Below are 23,719 nucleotides of genomic sequence, written 5' to 3' on the forward strand. Positions count from 1 at the left end.
CTGTGTGCCAGCCCAATACTTGTGCTGCACACTATCTGCTGCAAAAGGGTTTTTTTTTTTTGCTGTAGAAGCCACTGGAGAGTATCGTCTTTTTTCTTGACTTTTTATTATTTTAGAGGCTCTTCTGATTGTTTTGTTATTATTAAAACAGAATAGGAAGTGGTCTCAAAATTTGTTCCTGCACAAATCCATGCTGTTGTCTCTTCAGCGTAATTTTTCTGCTAGGAAAGATCTGAGAGATGCCTTTGTAATTTAACACTTTATTTCCAAAACCATTTCATAGCTTCTATTTGTGAGAAATGCTTTTCACTAGGCAAACTTCCAGGATGCTCTGATATGCAGGATATGGACAACTTTCAGTGTTAAAATTTGCACAATGCTAAAGAAGATAAAATTGGTGTATTGTGTCATTGCTTCCTGCGCAGTGGCAGCACTCGTATCCTGACAGAAGTTAGGCTGATGGGGAAAGCTGCTGCTGTATTTTATTATCACTGCAGACTGAGTCACTTTCCTCATCTTATTTGCTAATACTAACTCTCAGGAATTGCTGGATACTGAAACTAGTTAATTAACTCACATTAATTAAATCAATTTCATGGTGTGGGAAGGAGTGTGTACTTGAGGGCAGCACTATGTTATAATTCAGAGTAAGGTGGAGAGATGAAGAGGAGAATCAGCAGCTGTAATGATGAGGAACTGACTAACATACAAAGTGGGGGAAAGGGATCACTGTGTGGCAGTTTGCAGATGTGAGCAAAGACTTTGAGCGTTAAAGTTGTGTAGCTAGAATAAACAACTGTGGAGAAGCAGGGAAACAGAGAAGGTAGTTAAGATGGGAACTTCAGTGAAGCACGGAGCAAACTGAGGAAAGCCCAAACAGCATTTGGCAAAAACAGGGGTAGTGAGAGGGATGAAGGTGGATAAATGTCATATTTTGTTGGCTTTGTAAAAATCAGAGGTGTGGATTCCCCAACAAAGATCAGAGGATGAAACTACTAAAATGCTTCCTTTTTTCCTTCTTTTTCGTTTTGCCCTCTTAAGTTGCTGATAGTGGATTTTTTTCCTTATGTCTGTATTTAAGCCTTCATGCTCAGTAGTAGAATCTCAGATTTTATGGACAAGATGCTTTGCTGGGGGACTCTAAGGGAAGTTTACCGAGGAAAGAGAAATTCTCACAGAAATTATATTTTAATCGTGCCTAAATTCACAATATTCTAAGGAAAAAATCAGAACTGAACATTGAAATACACAGAAAAATGCTTGGCACTGTCTCTGACAACATACTGGAAGATTGTAGGCATAGCTAAAATGCTGCTCTTATTCCTGCTAGGGAGGTTCCTCCTCAGTGGAAAGCACATCCTTCCACTCTGTTCAGAGAAGTCTCAGGTTTACACTTTGTAGTCAAAGGAATATGCTCCTGGGAAAAGGACAATATAGAGAGTAGGTTTGCATGATCAGCACCATGTGTGCAATTCTGCAAGAATGTTTTGTGCTGGTGCAAAATGAAACAGAGAGATTAAGGGCCTTTATTGGAGGGTAAAGCGGCAGCTCTTAGAATACACACTTATTACTGCTTAAACCCAGCTTTATTCTATCCATCTCTGACTGAGCACCCAAAATTGCTTGTCACTTTTGAAAGTGAAGTCTTTTGTGTTTTAGTGTAAAAAGGTAATGTTAGGCAGGGAGGAGAAACCATGTACTGACAAAAAAATTGTGGTAGTTGTTCTTTGCCCAGAATATTTTTCTAAATTTAGTAAGATACTCTGCTAGCACTGGCACTGATACGAGTTAATTTTAGAGAGCCCTGTAATATTTATAACCACTTGACATATAATTAATATTGGTATGAAATATTAAGCTAAAATGACAGAGAACTTTGTAGACGGTTTAGTAATCAGACAATTATAATCAGATAATTTTATATTTTTATCAGACAATACAATTTTTCTTTCTTTTCAGTTTGGGTAATTTAATTAAAAATAACTCATTTAAATTGCCTTGTGTCCACCCTTGAAAAAGCAATCAGACCAAAGGAACATGTGGTTTATATGTAATGGCTGAAGACATACAGCTGCTTTCTAACAAAATACGCATGCTGTCATCTTAAGGCCACATACGGGCTCTTTCATGCTAGTTCTGCTGTTACAGCACTAAAGCCTTTTCTTATGTCTGGAACTTTGTGGTTTCGTTTTATTGGTAAGGGCATTATATTTGACATAAGAGTCCTGAAGCATGTACGTTTTTCCCCCTATATCAGCTGTAGGACTTGCTTATTACTAAAAATTATTCCATAGATTCTTGTAAAATCCAGGAAGAATTAGGACTATGACAGAGTAAATGAAAACCACAAAAATCCACATCCACAATACATTGTTCTTAAGTAATATTAATAAATTATTAAAAATATATATTATAAATATTTTTCTCTCCATATCTTTGAATTTACATTCTTTTACAGAAAATCACAAACAATCTGTGATCTATACACAGTTGCTCTTAGAAGCAACTTTAAACCATTATTTTAATATGTAACACTATGATTGCCTTTTTAAATCAGTTTCTAGATAAAAGCATAGGTAGTAGACAAATCTATAAAAGAAGCTGTATTGAGGCAGAACTGCAAATGAAGAGGATTACCATTAGAAGTAAATCACCTCAGAAGTATTAGCATCTTTCAAGACTAGAATGTAAGCTTCCTAGTCACCCTCTCATGCAATTCTAAATATTTCTCTGAACTTTGAAGATTATCTAGAGTTTTCTCCATGTATTCAGCTAAGTATTATTTGTATGTAAAATTATAATAGGTGCACAATTCCAAATACCTTCCAAATCTGCAAGTGCTTCCCTCTGAAATATATATTTGGTGGATCCAACTACTCATCTGATCAGGGCCTTTGAAAACATCAGACAAAGTAGATAAATCTTAGTACTTAAAAGGCAAGACTGCTCTACATATTGGCTTCTGCTCCTCTATAAGGCATCTATTAAAGTTCACTTCTATTAAAAACTTGCAATACTCTTAGGAAACTGACACCTCAGGCGTGGGACCCCTTCAGATCCGCCAGATGATCAAGCCATTCTCTGCCTGGTAACACCTGTCAAGAGCTGACCCCATTGCATTATTTTGGTTGGTAGATAACTGAATAGAAAGTTGGATTCCTCCATAGGTGAGGTATTAGTGAAAAAGGAGAAGCTGATACAAAAAGCTCAGTTAGGTTTTGACACTGTAGGGTATAGATGGTAACACGAAGAATATTTATTTCCGAGTAATGTGTGTCTCAGTTGCAGTTTTCATGTTACATAGCACCCAAATTCCATTTTATCTGGAATTGCATAGGAAAAATTGCAGTCCATGTTGTAGTCAGTTGCAGCCCCCTAAAGACTGTGCTGGAACACTGTCTTTAATTTATAGAGTCTGCAAAATTCCAGAATTTTATCTTGCTTTTTTAATAAGGCTGAAAATGCCTCTACCCAGCATAGTTCATTATTATCTTGGAGTAGACATTTCCAGAATCTTTTTCTTGCAGTCTTTTTCTAATTAGTCATGTAACCATGCATTAATAAGTGTCCCAGTTTTTTTTGCCATAGCATATCTTTTTCTTGTTGGCCATTCTGCTACATTTGTGTGAGGGCAGAACATCTAGAACTCCAGGATCCCAGCCTTGGGCCAGTGAATATTCTCCAAGCTGTGCTCGGTTGGTCTCAGTTACTTAAATTTGTTCGCTTTTCATCTTGAATTTGTCTTTGATAGAAAATTAGTGACATTTTCCCATCCTGCCTGCCATCTTTCGTGCAGACAGGGTACAAGGAATCCCTTGACACCCTGGCACAGTGTAGGAGGTGTAATACTTGTGAGAGTGGGAATAACATCTTCTTCTGTTGTGTTGTGCCTCTGGGCACAGCCTACAATTACTTTACTGGCACATAGTAAATCTAATGAAATCTCTCTGTTCTTCAGTCTTCTGAGAATGATACTCACAACATGAATATATTGTCAGCTCCTTACCCATTAAACAGAACTAACACTCTGTAGAATCACACTTAATAAAACTATGTGCTTTCCTGTGGTATTCACATGAATTTCCCCTGGAACTTGAAATTCTCTTTACTGAATGAATTTCTATACTATAGAATAATCTGGGAAAATCTCCATAATGCTTTTAAATCACTTTCCCAATACGATCTCTCGAAAGTGTGGCTTACAAAATTTTACCTCAGTACTGCTGAGTTCTGCTTCATGTATAATCTCTTTCTGTAGTAGAAAGCTCTGCAGCTGTCGTGCTGTTAAACAACTTTCACTTGTTTCCCACTCACCACTTTACATCTACTTGTGCTCTCAGCCTAGGAATAAATGCTTCCAGCTATCATGGTAACAAGGCTTGTAATTTCGTAGGTTAGTTGAATATACTTTCAGGTTTTTTGTTAACAATTTTTCTTTGAACTTCCAACTATGGTAATATTCGAAAAACACTGAAAGAGAAGGCTTTCTTTTGCCTTGCTAACAGAAATTGCAGTTATCTTGGCAAGAATCACAGAATCACCAGGTTGGAAAGGACCCACTGGATCATCGAGTCCAACCATTCCTAACACTCCCTAAACCGTGTCCCTAAGCACTTCATCCACCCGTTCCTTAAACACCTCCAGGGAAGGCGACTCGACCACCTCCCTGGGCAGCCTGTAAAGAAGAAATAGATATCTCTACTCTCTTCCTGCTATACTTGAGTTAATGTCCAGACTTCACAGTATCCTGTAGTTAGTTCAAACTATCAACTTTCTGATCCCTTTGTTTTACAATAGGCTTTAAGGTTATTAGTCACAAACTTTTGCAGCTGTGCAGCTAAATGCTTCTTTTGCTGTTCCCTATTTGTATATGTCTGTGCAGATCAGCGAAGTATGCAACTAAAGTAAAAATACAAATCTCAAATTCTTAGTTTTCATTGCATTCTGTAAGACACATTTGCTTTCCTAAAGGTCACATTTTCTAATTGCTTTGCTTTTATGTTCTTTTGTCTTTGGAATCCCAACAAGGTGAGTTCATGCTCATACCAAGGTATTCCCTTGGTAAGAAATGCCCCTGCCAGCATCCTAACCTAGTTAAGGTTGCATCACTGTTGGCAAGGGCCACATCGGGAAGATGTCTTCTCAAACTCAGCACTGCTCTCTCAAGCATATATCTGTGTACATCAAATTTCAGCATTGATTGTCCGGAGAGCTGAGAATGGGAAACCCCAAGGAGTCCTTGATCCCTCTTTCTCACCTTCAGCAACTCTAGATGTCCCAGACTTTAATAAGGAGACTGAGTTGGCATTTTGGATATTAAGTTCTGGTGGTTAAAACAAGGAGCTATGTGTCTTAACCAGTCAGTTTTACTCCTGGATTTTATTTGTGTTCTTTTTACTCTTAAATTATTTTTATGCCTCACTTTATCGCTGTGTTAAATAGTTTTAATCATATCCTTCAGTGATATGAAGTCTCGGATTGTTATGTTCTCAAAATACTTTACAAAGACTGGTAAGTGTTACAGATGAGCAAGAAGTGGATTCCCATCCCACAGAAATTTTCAACATATCAAAACATTTCCCTGTACTGAATAAGGACAAAAATCTAAGCAAAAATTGAAGAAAAATGGGTTTAGAACATTCATTTCAATTTTGTAATTTCAGTACCTTACATTCAGGTTTCACTCATTTTAAATTCTCCCTTCAATTAACTTGTATTTCCAGCTGAAATTCATTTTGAATCAGCAAACTGGAAATTTTTATTTAAACAGTAGTTATAAGATGTTTCAGCTGTTCCTGTTTTAAATACTGTATTTGAAAATCTGTGATGAAGCCTTCTCTTCCTTAAAGGCAGCTTGGTTTTGAAAATTTGCCTATTTAAGTTAAAATGAAAAAGTTTCCTTGGGGAACGCAAAAATGTTTCCTTGTCTGACTTTGGAACCTACCATTGTCAGCATCAAGTGGATGCAGAGGTCATTTATTTCCTTGCAGAAGTGACTGTTGCCATTGGAGAAGGCCTCAGGTATCGTACTTGACCTTGTGGTGCCACTACACAGGGTCTGTGGGTGCTGTGCCATATCTTACAGCCCATGGCAAGTACCCCATGACAGCTAATTTGACACAGACTTGCACAGCTGAATTTAGCCCAGAGAAACTGAGTCACGGAAGAGTGATGGTTGAGATTTCACCGGTGCCAGGTGATGGGTACCTGATTTCTAGTTTCCATGCCTGGAATCATTTAGACAACTCACAATTTCATTTCTCAGCCCAGCAGGCTGTTTGAGGGTACATACCACTTTGGGTGTTCAGCTCTTCTGAAAGTAGTTTTGTAGATGCTTTGCAGTGAGAGGTATTAGGAAAAAAAGCAGGTGGCAAATCAATTGCCAAATTTGACTTGATTTACTTTGTGTGATGCTGCTGAAAGTACAGCCTCTGTATCCTCCTCTGATCTTGTGTTCTGCCTATAATGAGGCTCTGTTTTTCTGTGCTGTTAGCATATCTGAGCAAAGGGCTGTATTTCCTAAAGTCTCTTCCCACCTAAATCATTCTATGATTTGTTAATGATTGCCACTACACTTTAAAAGAATTATGCTTATTATATCCTACTGAGAGGCAGATCACTTAATTTGCTTTTGTGCATAGCATTTTAATTTTGTCCTTTATTCTTCTTTTGTTACATGTATTAAAAAATAGTAATTTTTTTCTAAAGTCTGTACACTTTTCTGTTCTTTTACATTGTCATGGTTCTCCTTTGATTTCCTAGCTAAGTATATAATCAAGGGCTATTAATAGTCATCTTCTAGATCTAGATATATCTAGGCTCTTGTAATTTTAACTGTTCTTTATGCATTTTTTGGTGGTCTATCTTCCTCATTAAAGATTCCTAAAGAAAATAATCGGTACTTAGATAAGAGGGAAGAACGCAGTTAAGAAATATAAGCAAAAAGTGGAAAATGAAGTAGTTGAATTTCTCAGTGGAGGGCGATTCTTGAGAAACCTGTGCTGAAGTTTTTCCTATTCAGTTATGTGATAAAGGATATGGAAGAGAGAGGTGGCAGAGTTTGCTAGTAATAAGAGGTTTGTGGGGGTAGTAAAAACAAATGTTAATTACCAAGATTACAGAAATATTTCTCAGTGCTGGTTGGCATGGTGATAAAATGACTGATGAAGCTTAACGTTGATAATGAGGTGATACATGTAGGGAAAACAGTCCTAACTTAGATGCTCAGTGGTGGGTTCTGAAGAAAGTGTTCTCTCTCAGGGAGAAGAACTTGGAGTTGTGGTAGGTAATTTGCTGTAAACATCAGCTCAGTGATCAGATGCAGGCAAGCAAGTAAATAGTAGGAACTGGTAGGAGAGGAACTTCAAAAAAAGTATATAGAGTGTAGAAGAGAAAATGTAGATATGCCTTCAAACTACTGTGGGCAGGCCTGGCTTTCTGACCTGGAAAAGAGCATAATGGATAGAAAAAGTACAGAAGGGAACAATAAGAAGGGTTAAGTATTGTTTCTGTATAAAGAACAGCAAGATAGCTAAGGACCTCTCTCTAACCCAGAGGTCTGCAAGAGCAGAGGGATATCGAGATGGATGTGGAATTACATGAAGCGATCACATTATTTGTATACTCTTTGCGATGCAGCCAAGGATAATAAGCTTCTGAATATTGAGCAGATATCTTCATTGTTCTGTGAGTAATAACTAGGAATATCTGAACTTTTATTTAGTTTTGAATCCAGGGGAGAAAGGAGAAATGTCACTGAAAGAATATGGTGTTCACTACAGGCAGTGGTGGAACATTCTGGTTACTGGAAAGATTAATCTTGAAAATGTATGAGTTTAAGTTCAGTAAAAACGTTCATTAATGTGAAAAAGTGGTTGAGGATGTGTGGAAAATCTGAAACTCCAGGAACCTTGCCTTTTCTTCCTTGATGACCTGAGATCTTTGTTTTATCAACAGAAGAAATAAATTACTGCCCCTTTTTGGCTTTGCATAGCTCTTTACAAAGAGGCCAACTAATTCTTTCATTGAAAATCCAGTGTTCCTACAACATTATTGTTCCTCAGAGGCAGACATATGAGGCATCATGTTTGCTTAATTCTTTGTGGTCTCACAATTTGCCCATGAAGGGATCTCAGTTCTTTTTTGTTGGAAGTCAAGGCGGAAGGAAGTACTCATCACAAATATGATCATATTTTGAGTGAGACAAAGTACAATAATACTGGCTCTGTAGTCGTTATATATGGGCAAGATGAAAAAAGTCTGTACTCTCCAAGCAGAACATAATTAGGTAGCTTCTAGTGTTGCACATACCTTGGCAGATGCAAGACTGTATTACATTATAAAACAAGTGCCTCTGATTATTCTTTAAGCTGGAGTTGCTAACACACTTCCATGTTATGCATTGATGCGATGCTACCAAAAAAAATCAACCAAACCCCTCACAAATGCATTCCCTTTAATTAAGCATGTATTCTGGGCGAGTTAAATTTAACTGTTTCACATTATCAGTTTCTCATTTGTAAATTAACAGTAGAAGGCTTATCATAAAATCACAGAAAGATTTGAGTTGGAAGGGACCTTTAAAGATCATCCAATTCAAACCCCCTGGTGAGGACACCATCCACTATATCAGCTTGCTCAAAGCCTCATCCAACCTGACTTGGAACACCTCCAGGACGAGGCACCCACAACTTGACTCTGAATCCTGTTCCAATACCTCACCACCCCCACAATAAAAGATTTCTTCCTAATATGTAATCTAGATCGCCCCTCTTTCAGCCTAAAACTAGTACCCTTCATCCTATCACTGGACTCCCTGATAAAGAGCCTCTCCTCATTTTTTCTGTAGACCCCTGTAAGTTCTGGAAGGCTGCTATAAGGTCTCCCCAGAGCTTTCTCTTCTCCAAGCTAAAGAAGCCAAACTGTCTGAGCCTATCCTATATTGAAGGTGCTTCAGCCCTCTGATCATCTTTGTGACCCTCCTCTGGACTGGCTCTAATAGATCTATGATCTTTCCGTGCTGCGGACTTATTATATATACTGCCTTTCAACAAGAACCCCGTTCCCTACATCTCCAAGATCATTATAAATGAACAATGTTATGTTCAGCACAGTTTATATTTACCATGTCTGTTCCAATTTCAGATATCTCTCCTCATCATCCTCAGAGATGGTTTCTTAAATTCCTAAAAGGCCTTAGTTTCCCTGCAATTAAGTGGTCTGCCTTTAGCTCCCTGTTAAGGTGATCAGGTTTGTATCCAGAGGGGTGTTATGTGCAGATCACTTTGAAGCTCAGCAGCATCTCAGGAAGATTGGACACATGTTTTATTGGCTCCATCTCACCCAGCGGCTTAGTGTGCTGACTGAACAGGCATCCAATTCCTGCAGACATGTTCTTGAGGTTAGGAGGACCAAATGGGTTGTTTCAAGTCCTTCTGCCCTAGCTACTGGGCCCTCAAAGCTAGATTCTTATTTTTGCTGGAACTAGTTTGTCACAGCAGGCAGCAGATGGCCAGGTGGAACAAGATGCTTTTTTTTAAACTCTTCAAATGCATACAGAGAGCACACGGGTGGAGCTCCCAGCGTATAAAGAATAAATAAAAGATATGCACTACTCCCACGCAAAGCAGGGGGAAAGCTGGCAACTGGGCTCCCTTTTTGTTTTTCCTGTAATACAGAGGATTGCAATAGAAAAGTGCAAAAACACTTTGCTTCTTCCTAGTCACACCTGGAGAGTGCAGTCCATACAGGTCACTCAGAGGTGGTATGTGAGATAAGTCATCCGAACAAAAATTCTTGAAAGGTGAGCCAGATACATCTTCCTCACACACACATATATATAAAAGTTATCCATATCTTCAACAGTGGTGGAAGTTTCATTGAGAATAAAAGGACTGGAAGGAGAAATTATGTAAACATACAGAGAACAGGAACAGTAAAGTAGGAAAAAAGTGTTTGTGGAGATGTCTCTTAAAAGGAAATCTGTGGTCCGTGTGGTAAACCAATAACCAAGAGGATGAGTTTTGGAATTTCAAAAGAGTACTGAGAATATCAGGAAGTCTGTTATCTTGGGGAAATAAAAGTTAAATCTTCCCAACTAAATCCACATGTTTTCTGAAGACTGGTAGATTGTGTGACTCATATACCACAGCTAAATCACCTTTCAGAGAAGGATCTCGCCTTATTTCAATAGGATTTGCCTTCATTACAGGTAACATAAAATAATAATATAGGGTAATATAAAATTCTTCTCTCTATATATATTACTATGTACAGAATAACTTTCTGTGAAGTTCGTTCTCAAAATAGCAGTTGTCCATGCATATGTTCAAGCACGCATATTTGTGTATGTGTGTATATATGTGTTTAAATCAGCTTCATAGGCAGCTCTCAGTATCTTTTATTTTGCAGTTTAATGTTTTCAGTAGGAGTTGATTTCAAGAGTCATAAAAATACCATGCAAATGCAGTTCTTTCATTTTGTTCATGTACCAAAGTTTCCGTTCTTTCAAATAATGTACAAGCTTTGTGCTTAATTTTGCCTTATTTTTCTCGATCAGTTTGCTGGCTTCTTTTTCGTTCTGGAGAGCCAAATATTTAGAACTGGGTGTGTTTCTAAAGATGATACATTTCCTAAAAGACTGTAAAACACTGATGGGTATCTGGTAAGACATAAGGTTTTTAAGAGAGTATTAAATATTCTCTGGTGCATCACTTCACAGCATCTCCTGACTGCCCTCACCTGTTGAAGCCAGAAGTTACTCTTTCTGTAGCAAGACGTTTCCACCTCATTACTCCAGTTCACAGTCCAGAATATTAGTTGTGAAGATAACTTTGTGTGAAGACCCTAGACTGAGAACTGGAGAAGCTAATGCACTGGCTGACATCCTTTTATGCTGGTTGTCCTATGGAGGGTGGTAACATCAAGCACAAGGAGTGGGCAGATTGATAAAGGCAGTAACATCTTCAGATGCCACAGCTTAATTATCCAAAAAGTGCCTGCTAGACAATGTGCTTATGTGGAGTGTGTCTTTGGTGCATGAGCAGATCTAATGATATTCCCCATGCATCACCATACCAACATTCAGAGAACCTCAAATCACATGGGAGCTTTTTTCTTCCCCCATATGGCAATAAATGCCATGTTTTCTTTCTAGTGTCACTCATAGCTTTTTCAGCTTTACTATTTTAAATATCTCCTGCTCTCTGCTGAAGCAGTGTTGTATGTACAAGTGTTTCTCAGCACATGTGGTTCTATTCCGAGTGCTGCAACCCCCTGTGTGTGCTGGGGGCTTTCCACTGATGGGAGCTAAGTGTGGATGCAGGGCTGTCAGGGCAGAGGTCTCTCTGTCTCCAAGTCCTCCAAGTGATGCCAGCAAGACAGTCCTTGCAAGGCAACCCTTGCAAGCCATCATACGTTGACTGCAGTTGTGGCACTTTAGGGTAGTTCAGTGGAACGGGTTTCTGGGTAAGTAGAAAGGAGCAAACCTAATTCTTTTTAGTGTTATGAACCACTTTTGCAATGCTGTGTACTAGCAGGAGAGAACCTTATACAGATGTAAGAAATTGACCATGCTCATCCTTGCGCTATTTTAATGCAATCAATCTAAAAAGATATACTTAGTTGTTACCTAAGTAGTAGCATACGGTGATATCTGAGTTGGGGCCATTGTCCTGTCATGCTGCCTTACTTAAATCCACACATACTCCCTAGACAAAAGTACCACCTCTAACATAGAAACACAGAATCACAGAATAGTTTGGGTTGGAAGGGACCTTGAAGATCATCTAGTTCCAACTCCCCTGCCATGGACAGAGACATCCCACTAGATCAGGCTGCACAAGGTCCCATCCAATCTGGCCTTGAGCACCTCCAGGGACGGGGAGTCCACAACCTTCCTTGGCAACCTGTTCCAGTGCCTCACCACTCTCATGACTGAGTGCTTCCCCTTGACTGGTGTGCAAAGTGGTATCACAGCCCTGTGAGGGAAATGTCTATTTTTTTCACTGGCTGGTGAAATTATACTTTTGAGAGTTCAGGAATAGAAGTGATCATGAAGAAACACAGGAATTAATGCTTTCCATCTCTTCCTCAAAAGATTTATTTCATACAGATAATTTCTGTTTGTGAAAATAAAGATGTTACATATGAGTCTTAGGTAAATTAAAATATTTATTCCAAATGAGAAAGAATTTGTGATACCCTGTAAGGAAGCTGGGGCCTGATTACACCAGCATATCTCCAAATCCACATGTAGCATGTTTGTTCAGTTTGCATACATGTAAGTGATAATAAATGGTGTGAAGGAGTGGAAGTCCATCCCATTAATTTTGTTTTTATAAACCAGTGCCTATGGAAGCCCAACATACATAGCTCTACAAGGAGTTTCTAGAAGAGTATGCTGTTTTTAATCTTTGGAGTCCCAATAAATCAAAGCATGTTTTACTTGGAGGTTCTCTTTTTCTAAGTGTATGAAAAAAAGTAGTGTTCATTCTATGGGAAATCATTATTTCCTCTTTTGTGAATCATTTTGTTAAATTAGGAAAGCCTTGGAAAAAAAATCCTCGTATGATAATAGTGTGTGAAAAGTGTAAACTATAATTTAGGGCTTTTTAAGATGAATGACTTTTTCATTGTTTTATTGCTAATAGCAAATGAATTTCAAAATCAAAGTAACTTGTTAGAATCCACATCTTTACACTGCTGCTGAAATTGTGTTTTGATTTCTTTGACATGATCCCTGATTGCTGTGAGAAGAATCAGTTCAGTATTTTTGTTCTTAGATTCCCCCTCCTTTGTCTTGCAGCTACTTGTGGCAGATTCCATTAACAATTGCAGTAGGAAATACGAGCCACATCTCATCAGAGGCAATTATATGGGTGTCTAACAAATCAGGTAAAAATAAACTTTCCTCCCAGTGGAATCTCTTAAAGCATACTTGTGTTTTCCTCAACTGTTTCTTTGGAATTGATTCTAGATAATTGTTTAGTTGCTCTGACCCAGTTTGAGCTACTTGAATTATAAAAGAAGGAGAGTTGGGAAGGGAGGGAGGAGGAATGAAGGATGAGCAACAAGTAAGATTTATCATCATTATTTCAGGAGTTAGACAATATAATGAAAAGTTTTTACATAGAAATGTATACCAAAGAGCTAAGTATTTTATATTTAGCAACACATGTGAAATCATTGATGAGTGCGGTTCATTTTCTTGATTGATGATAGTTAAATGTAATATTTTTATAGTAAAGCATCTGATGACTATGACTTACTAAATGCAATAGAATTCTGGCATTTTTAGCTCGGATCCATAGTCTGAGCCACGACTAAGAAATGTTTACTGCCATTAAAAAGTTTCCTTATTGATCTATCAAACTATTTCTTCTCTCTAGTAGATAACCAGATACTGGATTTCAAAAATGCATTATTCTGCTTACTACTAATTTTCTCCCTCTTCAGCTCCTACGTCATCATAATAGTTATTGTCTTGAGGACAGCGAGGACTAGATACCAGTGGCTTTATATCATCTAAAAAGGGAATCTCGCCATAGAAATTTCAATAAATATTTCTCTATTTCCTTAGCTACATCAGCTAATAGTTTTGGACTGGTATTGAAGAGAGTGAGGGGAGAAATGTGAGGACTTGAATAGAATGATTATACGGAAGGGAAAAGAAGGATCCCTGCAAATCCATAACACGTGGACTGTAGAAGGAGAACTGACCCCTTCTTGTAAAATTAGAAGGGTATAGAGATTTCTTTCTGATAGAAATGTAACTGGAGAGAGGAAAGTGTCAAAGCTGTGTAAGCCAGTATTTTTTCCTTTTTTTCTCTTTTATAAGTCACTAAAAAAGTAATGGCACATAGAGCTTAGTAGCCAGCAGGACTAGAAATGAATGGTGCACGATCAGTGGACGTCTAAGTATCTCAGCTTTCTAGTGGCATAAAGTATGTGTTTCTTCACCCTGATCCATTGCAGCCTACCAGAATGTAATGTGTTTTACACTGCTCCCATGACATAATGATCTAGAAATGTTCTGGGGACCAGGGCACTTTTCATACCTGTATAGTCAGAGTACACAGGTACTGCCTCACTTTGCACGAATACGCTGTATTGGCCATACTTTTTAATATTAACACCTCTGGAATACTTCAAAACCTGTTTGCACTTTCACAGTATGCCTTAATGACCTGCTCTACTTTTGTCCGTTAGGGCTTGATTGAACTCTTATTGAAATTAATAGAAAGATTCCCACTGACTTCAGAGAGAGTTAGTCTTCTCATCTCATCTCATCTCATCTCATCTCATCTCATCTCATCTCATCTCATCTCATCTCATCTCATCAGGTTGTACATACATACCTCCTTCCCTTTACTCCTGCCTTAAAAGTTTGGTATTTCACTATTATCTGCACAGTTGCATCCTCATTGCCTTTTACTTGCAGAGTGCAGTAGAGGAGCAAGTCCATAAAATCACTACCCACTCTTTTAAGATCTACTGCTCCTATTGGAATGCCTTCAAGAAATCAGGAAGTTAATGATGGCCAGTGTGAGCAATGAGTTTGGGGTAGCCGCTATGTAGAAATTAAAGATCAACCTTTCTGAGTCATCAGTTTCTTGTGTAGTGAATCAATACCACTGTGATCTATTGTCATTATCCTTGTCCTTCCTCATTACTTACTCACTCACTCACTTGATGTGCCTCATTGAAAATGAGACTATAAACTTATGACTACAGCAAGGATGTCCTCTTGCTTCTACTTCTTGTTGTCTAGCTCAGCTGGAGAATTCCTCAACATAAAAAAAATCAGTAAGAACCTCCCTGGAGGTTCTCAGTGTATGATTAATTTTATGTGCTATTATGTGTTGGGGCTGGTACAGATGATTTTGTGATAGTCCTGGAAATTTTCTGCAGCTGGAATGTTTGTTTCATGGGGGTGTGGGAGGGATGCTGAGACTGGAAAGAATGGTTACCAGGACTGATTTTTGTGGATGGGAAGAATCCTGAAGACATTCTATGATGCAGAAGACAGTTTCAGTGTTGTCCCATCAAGTAGTCTGGGAATAGCTCTGCATGCTGGAGGTGAAACAAACCACTCCAGAGGATTTTTGGAAGATCGGCAGTGGTCACATTGTTCTTCAAGTGACTGTAATTCCATGCAGATACTCAAATCAAATTTGGAAGTAATGCTGTTCATCAGGATGGTTTCCATTCCTTCTTTAGGAAGAAGCAGGCATTTCCTTCTTGTTGCCTAAACTGCTGTACTAAAGAAGCTTCCAGTGTAAACTGAAGAGTGGATAGGAGATGATGGACAGCTGTCTGTTTTCTGTCATGTTATATGGATCAAATACCTAATTTTAGCTGCCAATAATGAAGAGGGTCCAAGTTAATGACTACCATTGTGATACCTTAGCATATCACATTTTTAAATAAAATTAACTTTGTCTACGTGCTGTCTTGAGAAAAATGAAACCATGGCAGTTTTGGAAGAGCTACATATATTGCCATCAAGGAATATTTCTTTTTTATGGTTGTTTATACAACAGCTTCCCAGGGGAGTAGATCCCCTGCCTTGCACTGGAGTTCACCAGAGGTGGTTATTTGCTGATGAGTCTCTTCCTTCATGTACATCCAGAAGGACAAGAGAGAGAATTACTGATTTTTGCACCCCCTTTGCTACCATGTCTGTGACCTCTTCAAGGTTTGTAGGATGCCAATTGGCACTTTCATGAGCATAGGATAGGAGGCTGCTGTCCGGTCTTATGGATGTAGGATGCTTGGGTTGCCACTCCTGGCTGTATCTGGTTGCATACCAGAGATAGCACATGCAGATGGCTAATTGTTCAATATGCTGAGCAGGATTAATTCACATAATGTGGATCATCGAAGCTCCTGGCAACAGAGCTTATTCTGTCCACTCTTCACAATACCAAGGTGAAGGGCACACTGGATATCACAACTATGCAGTGGTTTTTTGAGATGTAATTCATTGTCCTTTACAACAAGTTCTGTAGAGAAGACAGTGCCAAGCCTTGGCAACTTGTCTGACAAGTGCATAATCTCCAAGGTGTTTCATATTCAATGTAGCTTTTCACACCTGTCTGTGGAAAGTATATAGAAGGTGGAATAGTATGTGGAAATTCTTCATTTTACATGTGCTTCTGCTGGTCTCTCTTCTTACCCAGAGAATCATAGGATGTATGTAATCATTTTTCTGCTCATCTGTTCATATACCAGTCATCAGACAACCCTTTTAGTGCCTTGTTTTGTATGGGCATGTGAAATGGAGCTGTCTCTTTTGCTCTCAGAGTGCTGCACAGCTATGTCACCAGCACCTTTTTTCCCTATTCACTTCCTATAGCCATGGATGAGGCTGTTCTACTTCAGATGAGTGAAGCTATTGAACCCCTGAAAACTAAAGCGGTCACAAAGTAGACATCTCATGATTAGCCTTCCTGTCTATGCTGAGGTCAGAGATGTCCCACTAAGATGGGTGCGATGCTCTTTGTGCTGCTGTCTTGCGGGTCTCCTGAGTGATAGGTTTCACTGGCACTGTGGAAGTCATGGGTGTTACAAACTTCTGCTCTGTCATAGATCCAGAGTTTGTTTCTCACAGACAAACTGTTGTTGTTACTATAAATATGTGTGAACACAATGTCCACAGCGTTTTGGGATCAACCCCAAATCTGTAGTGGGTAGAAAGTCCAGGACCAGCTTTCAACTCATTTTGTCCTCACAAGACAACTGCCTCGCAGGGCTTGTGGGAAGGTGTTGGTAATTGCTGCTGAAGGCATGTGAAGTGTGGAAGCACAGGCTCACCTGTCGTGTTTCTGGAAATCCAGGAGAAATAACCTTAACCTCAAGTGAGGAGGTTTAGCTAGCATCCATTTCAAACAGGTGTGCAAGGCTTTGGACAAAGGCACACTTGTTGTTCTCTGGGTATGATTGTTCTAGCACTTAGGCTCTAGGTAGGAACCATCTCCATGCAACTCAGGAAGTTCTGCAAAACTGACTGATGCAGCTTTACAGTCCGCTTCCCTGCCTTTTCCCTTCCCATCTCGTGTACCTTGACTGATCTATTATATCCCAGGGAACCGTTCCTCTGATGGACCTCCATTCCTCTGGTAAAGAGAGTCTCATTCAGACTCCTCTTAGTGTCTCCACAGGTTTGCCATAGAGTGGGGGAAAGGAAGTTGAAAAGGGCAATTGCCTTCCAAACAGCAAGTCCCAACTTACTATATCATGCCGCCTCCTGCTAGATAATGTCTGCTTTAGCTGTAAGCCCCTGACTGTCTGATTCTTCTCAATGAAGTGTTTCGTAGAAGACATGCTTCTGAGTTGGGACTTGTAGGCTGCCCACAGGGGAAGAGAGGATTAGTTCAGCATTAGAAAAATACCTTCTCTTGCTGAGAGACAGCTGCTGAGCTTGACCTGTGTTGCTTCCAGACTATGCTCTTCTATCTTTCAAAAGTGGGAGGAAGGAAAGCAATGTAAAGTAAAATATAAGTCCTACTTTACAACTTTAACCAGCCATAGTGAGTACCAGAGATTCAAGACTTGCAGTCCTAGCACAGTTTTGTCAGAGTGAGGCCGATTCACTCCCTTTATCCTAACAGCTAAGCAAAGATCTTAACTGAAGACTGCTGCTTACATTGTGTATCACCTTAGACATTAGAGGAGTTCCATCACTATCTCCTTAGACATTAGCAGTTCCACCATAAAGGAATGTTACTGGGTGGAAAGGTAGTCTCAGGTAAGAGTATGTGAGACAGAACATGAATGTATTTACAGATATGCTCCATTTATTGTATTGTTAACTGTACCAGAACATTTATTTTCTTTTTGTAACATGGAGCTATACTAACATGGCAAGTGAGGTGGAAAATTTTTTTTCTTCTGGTTTGTCTTCTACACATATGAAAAGTTCTTCCAAAAAGATTTGCAGAATTTAGTTAAAGCCAGTATCTTGTCACAAAATATTGTGAACGTGATGAAATTCCTCATGGGACATTTTCTGTGTCAGAAAAATTTTACTTGCTGTTATTGGCATGATATTGTGCTACTCTTGTGCAGTTATTTTTGCAGGGAAATGGAGTCAGTTCTCCCAGTAGGGGTTCTACCAATTTTCTAGTATTGTAGTCATTGTGTAAAATTAAAAGTTAAGATAACAACTGTGAGTCTGAACACTTGAAATGGTAGTTGAATTGTGTTTAGCTCATGTTCTTGTCAGCATTGTAGTAATGTCTTGCAGAGTGGTGCCCTTTGCCCAGGTGTATCTCACAATGTGCTCACGTTGCCATGTGAAAGATCAGACTTCCGTCATTCCTGCTGGTTTTGATGGAGTTGAAGTTGTTTGAAAGCTGGGAGAGGTCAGAATTTCAAGTCATGTGCGGTTAGTACCGGGTGGAGGACTGTCTCACACCTCCAGAGCAGAGAAAATGAGAATCAGAACCTAATTTTCTTACTTCAAAACAAATGTCATAGAATTTAACTGTTTCCTCCTAAATGTCTCCTGTATGTTGGATGTTTCAGACCAGTGTTATTTTCTGAGGGATCCAGACAAAACATGATCATGGAAAAACTCTTTCTGATGGAAGATTAAAAACATTTCCCCTTAATCTCAAATGCAACTATATATATGTATTTTAAATAAAATTCTAAGAAGTGAACTAAAACCATCAAAGATAGATTTCTTCCCAAATAAAATCTTTGTTGCTGATAAGAAAGTCATGGATGGTTTAATACAGGGTTTAACACTGAATAACTGCCTTTTCTCTAGCTGTAATGCTTTTAACAGAAAACTAATAAATGTGTTTGTGGTAAGTGGAGAAATGGCCCAATTGTATAGAAATTTCCAGTGCTGTAATTGCCAAAAAAACCCAAACTTATTTCCTAGGAAGACATGAGAATTGATAGACTCAAACTTCAAATTCCAGTAAATTATACAGAACTATGTGAAGCACATGCATCAGGCAATCCCTAAAAATAACCTCCTGCTTATATGAGCTGGAAAGGTGTGAAATACTCCTGTCCTGTATTTCAGTAGAAGGTCAACTCATGAGTAGTCGTATCAAAAAATAACAGTAAGGGGTTACAGTTGGATTTAAACTGACCAAAACAGCAATAATGCCATTGAGCTTTGAAAAGATACTGTTCTTCATTAGTATGTGCTGTAGGTGTTGCACAGCCATTGTGAAATAGGTTATTTTGAACTTGTCATATTTGAGGAGTAAGTATCATTCAGTACTCTATTAAAGCATAAGTAATTTCCTCACTTTGGAGATATAAAATTAGTATATGTATTCAAACAAGAAAATAACGTATGTAGGGCTTCTTTCACATCTAATTTGAAAATTTCTGTTTAATATATTGATTTGTCCAGATGGTGATAAATGTATGCTCATAGCCCCTTTGCTATGCTTTGAGGTAACACAGGGGAGCAGAGCTTAGTTACAAGTAGCTGCTTTCAGCATGGTGGCATTTAAAGGTTAGTTTGCAACAGGAAAGCATAGGCGGAAAGCAATACTGTGTTCAAGTGGTAGGATTCTCTGCCAGGTGTGGTCAGCCTGCTCCTGACCCACATGGCATTACAACCCTGAGAACCCAGAGAAACTCTAAATGTCAGTGTTTCCCTCAGCAGTCCCTCCTAGCTGTAGAAGAGGGTATTTTTACTGTTGCTCTTTAAAAACTTTCTCGGTGGATGTAGAACATAGCTGAGATTTAGGAGAGACAGGCTATATTCATAGCACCACATTGGGTAAACTACATAGGATGGGGTAGATCCAGATTCAAATTTGGTTTCTTCCTCTTTTACAGCAGATATTTCATCCAAATCAGTTCTAAGAAAGGGCCTTTATTACTATGCTGTAAATTGTTATGATCTTCTACAGTAATGTTTTTCCTTATATAAGACTCAGTGGTTTACACCAGCACCAGGATTCAAGTCTACTGTAAGTAGACTGAAGCAACTGGGTAATTCTGACTTCAGGTCAAGTGAATAAAGGAATTGAACAGAGGAGCAACTTCAATGTAGCAGTCTGAGAGAGTTTGCTTAGGAATGAGCTCTATACCCAAAGTTTAACAGACCCCTGTGGAAGGAAAGCCACCTGGTGTTAAAAACTTGTTCCAAATCCGATTGCATAGTGAAAGCAGATTACGTGCTTTGACAGTATGAATGGTTGAGAAACCAACAGAGCTAGAAGACTTAATTCTGATTTTCTCACTTAGTCCCATTTCTGCGGGATATGTTGGCTCCCAAAGAATATGCCTGCTTGGTGTTTTATCACAAATAGCTAAATGGATGTAATCTTTAACTAAAACCGGGGGTTTGTATTTTTTTTTTCTTGTTTATATAGAATAATTAAATTGAACTGGTGCAAGTCACTTAGACAAACCATAAAAGACCAATAACAATTGAATTGAATAGGCAACAGTGGAGCTATTCTGGGCTTAATATTTCTAAGTAGTGTATTTTTAAGAGATTTTAATGATGCCGGAACTGCCTAGGTGAGAAGAGGACTTTCCTTTTTAGTCCTGTAGCTTTTTATCTGAATCTGTGTGCATAACACAACTCCATGAATTTAAAGTAACACATAATTAGGTGTTTTTAGGATTGAGGTCTTGCTGCTTTTGTATTTTTTGTGCCTTAAAATGATAGTTATTTGTGTGTTTGCTAGACATGTTTAGTCAAGGGAAAAACATAACTTTTATCTATAGTCCTAGGCACATATTATTTCCTCAGAAATTACTTTTTTTATAAGAAAGGCTGAAACAAATCCATTTCTTTAGTAAGTCTAGGTACTGGATAGTATGTATGAATTGTTAAGACCATATTGTTAACTTTTTTCCCCATTCATTATTTTCAGGGAATTCAAGCACAACAAACAATTCTCTGATGGAGTTACATTTAAAATATTTTTTTATGTATTTCTTTTTTATTTAAAAAAATGCATGAGAAGACCGTTCCTTTTGTCAACAGCGTACAAACTAATTTTATAGCGGAAAAAAATGATGCTGAATTTTTAGTCAGTTCTGGTTCATGATCGATTTTGTTAGAATAATTGACTAGATTGAAGACGTCTTCAAGAGACAATAGAAGCCTGGAGCTTCATTGCATGATGATTCTTTTGATATTGAAAGAAGTGTGTGTTGTGAGTTGAGGGTGTTTTTGTTATTGAAATCCCTATTCCTGCAAATAGTTGTGGACTGCCTGATTATAAAAATATTAGAATAAATTTAGACTTTCATAGACTCATAGAATCACAGAATCATAGAATCACCAGGTTGGAAAGGACCCACTGGATCATCGAGTCCAACCATTCCTAACACTCCCTTAAACCATGTCCCTAAGCACTTCATCAACCCATTCCTTAAACACCTCCAGGGAAGGTGGCTTGACCACCTCCCTGGGCAGCCTGTTCCAGTGCCCGATGACTCTTTCTGTGAAGAATTTTTTTCTGATATCCAGCCTGAACCTCCCCTGGCGGAGCTTCAGGCCATTCCCCCTTGTCCTGTCCTCTGTCACTTGGGAGAAGAGGCCAGATCCCTCCTCCCCACAACCTCCTTTCACGTAGTTACAGACAGCAATGAGGTCTCCCCTCAGCGTCCTCCTCTCCAGGCTAAACAACCCCAGCTCTCTCAGCCGCTCCTCATAAGACTTGTTCTCCAGCCCCCTCACCAGCTTCGTTGCTTTGTTTCAGCCCCAAAGTGGTTACCTAAAAAGAGGGAAAAGAGGAATGAAAGGTTAGTTGGTATAAGGTTAATTGGTCTTGCTCTAAAGGAGAGCCTCTCAGTAGCTTGAAGCTGCACAACTGGAAATACTTTAATTTAAAATCCAATATAAAAGCTTTATCATGCAGAAACATTTAAGAGTTTGGGTTTTTTTTAATCACAGGTTTAATGTTCTCTCTATAGCACCTAACTGAATTGTTGGAGATATGATTGTAGAAAGCTGTTTTAGCATGGCCAGAACCAGGGTACCAGACTTAAAATGAGCACCTCTCATAGAAGTAGTTATTTACCAGAAAAAAACACCCTTGGAGTTCTGTCCAACTCCAAGGATAAAAAGTCTCCATTGGAATGTCAGCTGATGTCTCTCTACATCAGAATAGATAGAGGAAATTATTAATAAAACACAATGTTTTTGTTAGTCTTTGAATTAGTTTTACTGTCTTCATGGATATTTAAAGCAGAAGAGAATTTAACAGATATGTCTTCCGAGTTTTAAAATTTAAAACAAGTCCCCTTCCCATCTTGTTCTTTGTTTATAGAACACCACAGAATTCCTGCTTTGGAAGAGGCAAATTGGTTGCTGGGGAACATCAACCAGACTGGCTACTTTAGAGTTAATTATGATATTAGGAATTGGAGGCTGCTAATTAATCAGCTAACAAGGAACCATGAGGTAAGCCCCTCTTCTTATTCCTAAATCTGCTTTGATAGGTGAACCTTCACTGTTTCATCACCCTAAATGATTCAATTTTTATGCTTGCCCCTCACAGGTTATCTCTGTCAGTAATCGAGCAGGCTTGATCGATGATGCATTCAATTTAGCCAGGTATGTTTTTCTGAAGATAATTTATCCTCATACACATTGCTGCAACAACTCATGGAATCATTAACTCAGCAGCTGAGTGTGTTTTGAAGTTAAATATGTTTTAAACACACTTTTTTTTTTCAATGGCACATAAACATGGTCTGTAACACGTTCAACGCTCTTGATCAATAACTGCCATAGGGTATTTCCGAGTCTGGAGAGGCCTGATCAATTTTGCAGGAAGTTCAATTTAACACTGGAGATAAATTTTCTCTTTCTTTTTTCTCTAATGAATGAGGCTTTTCCCTTCTGTTTCTCCTTAACGTGTCGCCTGTCCTTTTTTTATAACTGGCCCCTGTGCTGTATTTAATTTGAAGGTGTCTCCAAGATATGTAATTTTTATTTTGTACTCTTATATCATTTTTCCAATACCTTTCTTTTCTTGTAATCTTCTAGAACAGACTAATTTTCTGCATTATGTTTTTCATGCAGAATGGAAAATCAGAGTTCTGTCGAACATTTCTGGAATTTATACATTTTGCATTTTACTGTGTTAATAATTACATATGTAGTGCTGGTTAGGCAATACGTTCGTTACAAACTGATGTAATGGAATTGTCCTCATTTTGAGATCAGGACATCCATTATGTCTGTAGTGAAAGTGTAAAATGAGGGTAAAGTAGAATGTTTCAAACTTGTTGATTCTGGGATACTTGAGAATATTGCATCAGTAAAACACTGTGATGTCAAAGGCAGTGTGAAAAGAATTCCTGACACTACTGGCTTCTCTGTTTGCTAGCGTATTTATAGCCATATTTGAGCAGGGGCTTGCAAGAGTTGTACCAAGGTACATTTCACTACAAACAGTCACTCGAGATGTTTGAGATTCAGGCACAGTTTCACACAGAAATTATGGCCCAGTGATGTTCTAGCATCACTGCAGTAAAACACTGTTGTATGCCTTACTAGTCTGTTTCTGCTGCCGGTGCTAGAGTGAATATATTACATAAGCTAGTGATTAGCCCTTACTTAACAGTCTAGAAATGTAGTAGGGAAGGAGGCATCACAGGGAGAGAAAGAGTATCCACTTGCTTTTTGCACTGCCCTTCCTTCTTGCCTTGGGTCATCTTCCCACTGGCAATAGTAGAAGACTAGGTTTTCAGTTCAGACTTCAGTGGACTGTGATTT

At 38.6% G+C, this 23,719-nt stretch overlaps 1 protein-coding gene across 1 annotated transcript in view; it reads left to right on the forward strand.

The window, feature by feature from the left end:
- The window catches only part of TRHDE (thyrotropin releasing hormone degrading enzyme), a 219,476-nt gene that overhangs the window by 145,564 nt on the left and 50,193 nt on the right, over positions 1-23,719 (forward strand). Inside the window, exons 10-12 of the mRNA XM_009566220.2 lie at positions 12,806-12,894; positions 22,266-22,399; positions 22,497-22,552. Coding sequence (XP_009564515.2) covers positions 12,806-12,894; positions 22,266-22,399; positions 22,497-22,552 — 279 coding nt within the window. The remainder of the gene's footprint in view (positions 1-12,805; positions 12,895-22,265; positions 22,400-22,496; positions 22,553-23,719) is intronic.

This window comes from Cuculus canorus, chromosome 1, assembly GCF_017976375.1.
Source record: "Cuculus canorus isolate bCucCan1 chromosome 1, bCucCan1.pri, whole genome shotgun sequence".
NCBI classification, from domain to species: domain Eukaryota; kingdom Metazoa; phylum Chordata; class Aves; order Cuculiformes; family Cuculidae; genus Cuculus; species Cuculus canorus.